At 51.0% G+C, this 9538-nt stretch overlaps 1 protein-coding gene across 1 annotated transcript; it reads right to left on the minus strand.

The window, feature by feature from the left end:
* LOC129633732 (myeloid-associated differentiation marker-like) lies at window positions 1–7892 on the minus strand. Its single transcript, XM_055555632.1, has 2 exons — window positions 7731–7892; window positions 1–2741 (listed from the first exon to the last, which is right to left on the minus strand). Exon 2 carries the CDS (start codon window positions 2591–2593, stop codon window positions 1706–1708), a length of 888 nt encoding a protein of 295 aa, XP_055411607.1. The 5' UTR covers window positions 2594–2741; window positions 7731–7892; the 3' UTR covers window positions 1–1705.
* Between the last annotated feature and the right edge of the window lie 1646 nt (window positions 7893–9538).

Consider the following 9538-nt stretch of genomic DNA (forward strand, 5'->3'; position numbering starts at 1 on the left):
AGAAACAAATTTGGGTGAGGGTGGAAATTGGCTGGACTCTTCAGTAGTCTAGACAAATTGGAGCAATTAGAATATGTGAATGTCTTTCTCACATTTTTTTATTTTGCTTCTCTCATCATTACATTGGGATTTAAAAGGGACATTGTGGATATAGGCAAGGGGACAAGCCTTTTCTCTATGACTGACATCAGGAACTGATGGGAACCAGGAGTTCCAGGGAATTTTTAAAAATTATATGCACTGATCTAGATCATATTATGCCTGAGTCTCATAGAACCAAGAAACAGCATCAGAAAGCAATTGGCACACAGAAACACACAAGTGTGTGTTCCCTTACACTCAAGCACTGCGGTTGCTTTGACAATGGAAGCAGCAAGCCCCACCCCCACAAACCATCTGCCCAAGAAAATTTGAAAAGAAACTTCCCCCTTTAAGTACAGGGTTACCCAGTAATTTTTGCCCTCCTAATCAGAAGATAGGAAAAAAAAAAAAAATCTCAGGCTAACATCGCCTTTAAGGCTGCAGTGGCCATGCTCTTCTCCCTGCAGAGGCAGGACAAGCTGTTTTGAACACTGGGGCAGGAGGGTCACATGGCTGCCCCTCACCAATGCTGCAAACAGGTGTCTTCAAGATCCCGGGGTTCTTCACCAGCTCCTTTTTTTGATTCCCTATAGAGTAGTTGGGATGGAAGGCATTCACCCCTGGCTTCCTCTAAGATACCCTCTAGGCAGCAGGTGTTTAGTGAGCCTGCAAAAATTCTGGAGCCAATCTCAAAGGGGCTGAACACCAGGTGGGGACCTGGAATCCAGGGTCTCTGTTTTAAGACTTCTGACTGCTGGAAATAATTGACCTCTTGAGATTTTTTTTTTTAATTGAAGGGAGGGCACACTGTACACCTGCCTTCCACTCAGATAATTGAGGCCCAATGCCTAGTTACCCTGGAGAAGGCAATGGCACCCTACTCCGGTACTCTTGATTGGAAAATCCCATGGACAGAGGAGCCTGGTAGGCTGCAGTCCATGGGGTCGCAAAGAGTCGTACACGACTGCAAGACTTCACTTTCACTTTTCACTTTCATGCATTGGAGAAGGAAATGGCAACCCATTCCAGTGTTCTTGCCTGGAGAATCCCAGGGACAGGGGAGCCTGGTGGGCTGCCGTCTATGGGGTCGCACAGAGTCAGACACGACTGAAGCGACTTAGCAGCAGCAGCAGCAGCCTAGTTACCCATGCCACCCCCAAACTCACACACACACACCAACTAAGGCACTGCCAGGGGTACAGACTTGCTTTGGTAACAAGGCCCCTCCGGATGTCCAGGGTGTGAACAGCCACACAGAGAGGTGTGTGCTGTGAAGTCAGCACCTTAGGAGGTGGGAGGGGGTGGTGGGCAGAGAAGGAAGAAATCTGATCTTGATTGATCAGCAGGAAAATGGGAAGAGGAGGTCAGGACATAGGAGACCAAGGATGATCAGAAAAGGGACAAAAGCAGAAAATGTAGAAAAGATGAGAGAAGCAAGAGAAAGACAAAACAGGGTGTGAGCAAACACATAAAACAGGACAAAGAGCATATGGAGAGAAGGAAACAGAAAAGAGAGAGAGATGAACGGGGAAGGATGTGAGAAGGGGAGCCAGGAAGACGACATCAGAGCTCAGTATAGAAACCTCTATTGACAAGAGGGCTGATCCTCAGTCCTTGACAAAACCTAGTGGGCTGAGATCACCAGGTCGGCCACGTAAATCAGCAGGTTGATGGCTGTCAGGATGGCCACAGCCTGTCGATGGTCCCTGCGGCTCCAGCGGCTCCAGCGGTCGGTGAGCCCCAACATGTACAAGACCCAGAATCCCTCGGGCTTGCCCTCAATCTCCTCATCTACTGGGTAGAGCCACCAGAGAACCAAAGCAGTGGAGTAGAGGAGGACGGAGAGCAGGGTCAGCTGGACGGGCAGCCTGTACTCCCAGTTGCCCAGGTTCAACAGCGTGGCCACAATTGCCTGGATAAAGCAGATCCAATAGATGGCCAGACACCACTCGTGAGCTGGCTCCTTCGGGTGCCGGGAGGTGTTGCTGATGAAGGTGAAGATGACACAGGCCACAAACATCTCCAGCACCTTCAGCACGCCCTGCATGGTGTACACAGCGCAGGTGAGGTCTTTGAGCTTGTAGCAGTTCCACGTGCAAGACAGTTCTACACCATAAAGGAAACACGTAATGTAGGTGAATGATAGGGCAGCATTGACCCTGTCTATGAAAGGGTCATAAGGCAAAAACTGGTGTCTCTGGATAGACTGGACGACGAACGGTGAGAGACAGACGTGGGCGGCGAAGCAGGCATCTGTGAGGGGCATGTGGTACGAGAAATGAAAGTGGGACTGGATATAACATAATTCAACTATGACTACGATGAGGCTTATGGGCAAAGAGAGGAACCAGATGAGCATGGCCCAGATATTTACGTCCCCGTAGCCCCTCTTCCGAAAGCCAGAAGTCACCAGCCAGAAGGCCACGCAGCTGGAGAACAACTGCAGCAGGCGGAAGCAGAACCACACCAAGGCCAAGTAGTCCTGGTCTGTGGATGTGGACCTGGTGGCCATGGTGCTGTGATGGTCAGGCAGGTCACGGTCACTGGTTGTGGCAGTGGTCCTCACTGAAGATCCACCAGAGAAAGATCCAGATCTGGAGATGGATTGAGTCAGATGCCTGAAAACGACCCAGGGCCCTGTGAAGGCTGAGGCTCAGGACCTGTAGAATTAGAGTCAATGATTCAAGACACTTGGGTAACAGCATAGCCACTCCAGAATGATTCTCCCCACACATCACTGGTGGCTTTTTCAGGAGACTTGTTTTATCCTAAACTCACAGCTAGACTGAGGGTGGCATCAAAACTGTGTATATATTTTTATCTCTTTGTGCTGCTCCTGCTGCTGCTGCTTCTAAGTCGCTTCAGTCGTGTCCGACTCTGTGCGACCCCATAGACGACAGCCCACCAGGCTCCCCTGTCCCTGGGATTCTCCAGGCAAGAATACTGGAGTGAGTTGCCATTTCCTTCTCCAATGCATGAAAGTGAAAAGTGAAAGTGAAGTCGCTCAGTTGTGTCTGACTCTTAGCAACCCCATGGACTGCAGCCTAACAGGCTCCTCCATCCATGGGATTTTCCAGGCAAGAATACAGGAGTGGGGTGCCATCGCCTTCTTTGTGTTAGGTGCCATTATTTAAAGGAATATAGAGTATGCTGCTTCTTTTCTACAATCACAAACCTTCATGATTCTCAAAATTGAAAAAGAATTAAAAAAAAAAAGTTTGGTAGCAAATTTTGACCTGAACAGACCTGAGACAATTAACAATTTTTGTTTATTTCAATGAAAGTGAATGTTCAAAAGTACAGTTGCCAAAATGAATCTGTTTGATCACAAATTGTTTTTAGACACCAGTGGGGTGTGATGTCACATAGAGTAGATGTACCGTGTTAGTAGTCGGAAGCAGAAAGTTTCTGAATTCAGAAACATATCTGTCCCAAAGGGACTTCAGAAAAAAGATTATGGATTGTAGTCTTTTGGAGGACGTGTCCCAGCCTGTCCCCCCTGCAGCATCACTAGAAGGAGCTGATATCTGAGGGGACACAGCCCCAACCAGAGGAGGGCAGTTTCAGGGGTGAACAGGGAGGAGCCATGAGGTGAGAGCAAGGCCGTGGGAACAGAATGACATGGGAAGTAGGGACTGTTGTGAATCCCCTCCACCCATTTTTGTCTTAACTTGTGACTCTTCCCCACTGGGGAGGGGAGATCTCAACCCAGCGTGACTCCAAGGACGAGTGTCTTGGAGAAATCACAGAACAAATTAACATAATGTTTGGCTCATAAGCTCCAAAGCAGCCATCCATGTGCCAATCTGGAAAGATCTAGGAGCAGTCCTACCTGTGTGGGTTTTCCTGGCCTGGGAGACGGGTTAGCAGCTTCCAAGCTGGGAAGAAGGGATTGGAAATGAACAAGGATGCTGTGTCTGATGCTGATGGGGAGTCTTCCAGGGCATCTCAGGGAGGGGGTGAGGATGGATGGATGATTACCCCCTTTTAAGGGCAGGAGCTGAAAGAGGAGGCCCCTGCAGGACCCCTGGGAGGGGCCAGCCCTGAGGATGCACCCAGGACTTGAGGGGGGGGGGCGAGGGGCAGAGTGGAGATGACTGGGGGGACCCCAGGGTCCCAGTGGCCCTGAGGCAGCCCAGTAGGGGTCTTCAGACCCAGAAGAGATGCAGGCATGGAGCCAACCTTCCCATGGAGGAGGGGACTGGACTGGAACTGAGACAGAACAGGGGCCTGAAGGGGTTTCAGGCTGTGACAGGGACACGTGGCCAGAGTGGCAGGGACTCTGGAGACCACAGAATTGCCAAGGTCACCTGCCCAAGACAGTCCCACAAGCCAGGGCTGCAGTCCTGCTCACACAGGGGCTCCTCCAGGGTCCAGTGTTGGGGGAGTGTGCCTCTCCCCGCCTGCCCCCTCCTCAGGGACAGCTGCCCTGTTTCCAAGGGACTATTTGCTGAGAGGTCCGCAGGGCGGAAGGGCCAGCATCCTGAGCCCCAGCCAGCTTCCTGCCATCAGGGGCCTTGTCATCTTGCTGATAATAAACCCTGGGACAAGCTGAGGCTGGAAAGAGAAACACAAAGCAAAGCCTGAGAACCTTCCTGGACTCATAAAGCTCCTTGAGCCCCAATCGCCAGTGGAGCCCTGGAGCCTGCTAGCCTCCCAGTGGGCACTGCCAAGGGTGGGGAGGGGCACTGGCGTGAGGAAGGCTGGGGGTGTCATGCTCTCTGTACCCCAGTTTGATCCCGGCTTAATTACCTGAACTCACCCTGAGATTCCACCTAAGACTAAAAGACAACTTTGGGTCCTTCTCATGTCACAGAGGGAGGGCTTGGGGAAGGAGAGGATGAGGTTCTTGCTGTGTGACCCTGGGTCAGGCCTGTGCCCTCTCTGGGCCTCAGTTCCCCCACCTGGAAATCAGCAGCTTTGCCTGAGTCTCCCCAGCAGCCCCTCCTCCACTCTAATCTGTGATCCTGGACATGGTGTCCCCTGTCCGAGTACAGCCTGGATGTGGCTGAGCCCTGCCTGCCCAGCAGCCAGACGTGTGGACTGGAAGACAGGGAACCAGGAAGGTCATGGTCAGGACAGAGGAAGGAGGAGGAGGTGCCAGAAGGGCAAAGAAGGTAGAGGGGAGAGATCGTGGGAGATCCCTCAGAGCTGGATGAACCTGGGCAAGTTACTCACCAGAGCCTTACTTTTGCCATCTGTGCAGGGGGCTTTAGTATCTACTTTACATTAATTAAATGTATGGAAGCATGTGAAGGGCTTATCAGAGCCCTGGTGCATGGCACACTCAACCCATGCCATTTACCTGTCCCCCTCCGCCTCACAAAGGACCCAGAAGGCCCTGGCCCCACTCTGGACATCAGCACATGCAGCTTGATTTGCTGCAGATCAGGGGCTGCAAACCAGCTTGGACTGGAGGTGGTCCAGGGGTGTGTTTGGTTTCCCTTCAGAAAGCGATGGTAGAGAATCAACATTATTTTTTTCCTCAAGTGTTTGGTAGCTGCACAGTGCTCCAATTTCACATGAAAATCCAGATTTCCAGCTCCTTTGCAAGCCTCAGGAGATCCGGTTTCACTGGGCTGCATTCCCTAAAAAGGGGGTCACTGGAGCTCAGCAGCTGCTGTCTCCTTTATAGTTTTCATTCTCTGTTTAATTTTCTATATTTTCTTTTTCTCATGTATAACTGAACTGACAAAAATTAGGACTATGATCATCTCCCATGTGCCTGTTTTCCCCTCTTGGGTGTGGCCAGGCTTCCAGCCTGCTCACAGAAGCATCTACCCCTCCATTCAGGAAGCATCCATGTCCTCAACCTCATGTACAGCCTTCAGCGCATTTCACATGCTCTGACATCACATTTGGACATGTGTGTACATATATGCACACAAGTTTATAAGGCATATCTGTATATCTTTTCCAGTTTTATACACATGAGACCATGTCATGCACACGGCATCTTGTTTTTCACCACCCTTTTGAGGTGCAGCTGGTCCTTTCCAGGGGCCCTAGTCCTCTCCATCCCCTTTACTTATTTCCTTCCCTCCTGGCTCCTGCGGGTGTTTGGACTAACCTGCCTTCTCTAGATCAGTTGACCCTCCCCTGTGAGTCTCAGACACTGGGGGACACAGGATATAACCAGGGGTCCTGGGATCCACATGACCACCATGCTCTAGAGTAGGAGGTCAGCAAGCTTTTCTGAAAACTTAAAAAAAAAATATGACAAAGAATTTATTTTTCATTTCTGGAAATTCATCTTGAATTTCTAGGGCTACTGCAGCAAATCATCACAAGCCTGATGGCTTAAAACAGCAGTGTATTCTCTCACAGTTCTGGAGGTCAGAGTTTTGAAACAAGGTGTCAGCAGGGCTGCCCTGTCTCTGATGCCCAGGGAAGGGTCCCTCTTCACCTCTTAGCTTCTGGAAGCCCCTTAGCCATGTTACCCAACTCGGGCTTGTCTGTTTATCCCTCAGGAAGTCAAACATTGAGAGACCAGTGTCGGGAACAAGGTGCTCCACCTCCACTGTGAACACAATCATCACCCATGTCTGTGCATCAGCCTACAATGGGGGAGCGGGGGTCAGAAAAAAATACTAATGAACGTTTCTACCATTTTTTCTGGATCACCTGTGTACGGAGGACTGGTGTTTTTATGGTTTAGTAGGTTTGAGGTGGAAAACAAAGTCCAATGATGGCCAACTGGCTGTCCTCTGGCACTCAGACCTCCTGCAGAGAACCATCTTGTTGGAAATCTACCCTCTCCCTCCCCCTCCCCCTGTAGTGGACACACCCTGACCAAACTGAGTGTCCTGTCAGGTCTTAAAGGAAGAAACTATTTCAGATCCTCTTTATCTCATGCTGGGCAGGGGGTGGGGGGGAGGGTACCCTGGGTTAGAACTCCCCTGGTGTTAGAACATTAGAACTCTTCTTCGGTCCAGAGACTGGGGGAAGGGGTTGCAGACCTAGGCAGCCCCTGCCTGGGGCATTAGGATAGGACCCACAGAGGTGGGGGAAATTCAAATCCATAAGGAGCTGATCCCCTCTTCTCCCTCCCTCGCCTGCAAACTGCAAAGACTCGTCTGTAAAGGGGGCAGGCTTTTCACAGTTTAGTTTCCATTTTGCCTTTAATTTAGTGCCCTTGTTGGAAGAATTTTGCCTTTCAGTGCCCTGTTACTGTTACTATGGAGTAACAGGAAGGCCTGCACATGGAATTCCCTCCCACTTACCAGATCTTTGACAAATTAGTTCTAAGTCCAAATAGTGGAGGAATTTAGAGACCCATTCAGGGGCCACCATTCTTCAGAATCGAAAGCAAACTGGGCCAGTCTGTATTGCAATTTAAAAAAAGACTTTTTTAAAACAAGGTCATAGCTCTAGTTTTGCCAACCTGCCAGGAAGTATCCAGTGGACTTCTACAAAGTCTAAAAGTCCACTGGATGGATGTAGGCCCCTGCACTTCACTTCACCCACTCCCCTGGAACAGATTACAAACAAACATGCAAATTCCCCCTTGGGTAGAGACTGGTACAGAGTCACAGAAAAGCCAGGTCCCACTTCTGTTCTGTCCAAATTGACCCCAAAGTTCCAAAGGGCAAAGAATATTCCCAAACAGGTGGGAAGGGGGCTTCCAAGGTACACACCCCTCTACTCACTCAGTCAACAGCTCCGCAGCTCCTTCAGAGGCCGGTTTCCTTCTCTCAACAGAAAGTGAAAGCAGGCTGTGAGGAAGTGTTAGGGGAAGCATGCTGATTGAAACCGCCCACCCTGGCCAGGCACCATAGTAACCGTTTGCTTGAGTTGTTTTAGGACAGGAGGTCCTGGTAAGGAACAGGGAACTAATAAGCCTCCACCAACCAGAAGAGTTTGGGAAAGGTCAAAAGGAGACACCACCTGTCCGACCACCTCCCAGAATCCTTCTCTCTGGCATCCATCTTGCCTGAACAAGGCACCACCAGGAAGGACTCTGAGTCAGAATGATTGGCTAAGGACAACCTGGAAACTAATCCCATCACCATAAAAGCCGAGACTGCGAGACATGCAGCGGAGCTGTTCTCCTGGGTCCCCTTACCCTCCTGCTCTCCGCCCGCGTGCCCTTTCCCAATAAAATCTCTTGCTTTGTCAGCACATGTATCTCCTCAGACAATTCATTTCCAAGTGTTAGACAAGAGCGCAGTTTCGGGCCCTGGAAGGGGTCCCCCTTCCTGCAACAGAAGGACTCGGGAGGGACAGGGCAAGTTTGGAAACTAACACATTTGGCAGCTACTGGCACAGCCCTGTAGATCCTCGCCGGGAGCAACTGGCACCTCGACCTTCTCAGACGCACCGCCCTTGTCGCCCCGGAGGAGGGGGCGGGGCCGGAGCCCCAGGGACATGACTGCTGCCTGGATGGCCAACATTGTCACCCAGCTCAGAATAAGAACTCAGTATTGAGAAACAAGTGTTGAGTAAAAGAAAAGTAGCTTTATTTTAAGGAAGATGCAGCCGGGGGAGAAGGCAGACCACTGTGCAAAAGAACCAGCTCGCAGCACTCCAAGGTTGAGCCGGGATTTATACAAGGAGGGAAACAGGAAAGGGATGCAGGCTGTAGGCTGCATTGCTGGAGGTGCTCTGTGCTTCTGTTTTTAGAGACTTTACATTAACCACGAGACACCTTTCTGGCTTTTAAACTTGAGTGTGGTCCTTACATTGTCCAGATCAGTGGGTCATTATTCTACAGGTCACTGGTCATATATTTCTAGAGAAAGAAGAGCTAAGATAGAAACAGACAAAAACAGGCAGATCAACACAGTCCATTTTTTGGACTGATCAAACAGATAAAAACAATCCATCAAACTCTGGAGCTGTGTTTAACTATTCATAAGACTTTGGCTGTAAAACAAGCAAGGTTTTAACTCTGTTGATAGTGTCTGACCATCACCATCACTATGGCAGGAAGCTGGCTGGGGCTCAGGGTGCTGGCCCTTCAGCCCTGGGGGCCTCTCAGCAAATAGTCCCTTGGAAACAGAGCAGCTGTCCCTGAGGAGGGGGTGGGCTGGGAGGGGCCCCACTCCCCCGACACACTGGATCCTAGAGGAGCCCCCGTGTGAGGCAGGACTGCAGCCCTGTCTTGGGCAGGTGACCTGGGCAATTCCATGGTCTCCAGGGTCCCTGCCACTCTGGCCACATGTCCCTGTCACAGCCCTGAAACCCCTTCAGGCCCCTGTTCTCCTCTCTCAGTTCCAGTCCCGGTCCCTCCTCCATGGGGAATGTTGGCTCCATGCCTGCATCCCTTCTGGGTCAGAAGACACCTACTGGGCTGCCTCAGGGCCACTGGGACCCTGGGATCCCCCCAGTCATCTCCACTCTGCCCCCACACCCCCACCCCAGTCCCGGGTGCAACCTCAAGGCTGTCACCCCTTAGGGGTCCTGCAGGGGCCTCCTCTTTCAGCTCCTGCCCTTAAAAGGGGGCTGATCATCTGTC

Source organism: Bubalus kerabau, chromosome 19 (assembly GCF_029407905.1).
Source record: "Bubalus kerabau isolate K-KA32 ecotype Philippines breed swamp buffalo chromosome 19, PCC_UOA_SB_1v2, whole genome shotgun sequence".
NCBI classification, from domain to species: Eukaryota; Metazoa; Chordata; class Mammalia; order Artiodactyla; family Bovidae; genus Bubalus; species Bubalus kerabau.

What these genes read in the sequence shown, in the direction of transcription:
- LOC129633732 (XM_055555632.1), bottom strand. Translation starts at nt 2,593, where the DNA reads ATGGCCACCAGGTCCACATCCACAGACCAGGACTACTTGGCCTTGGTG.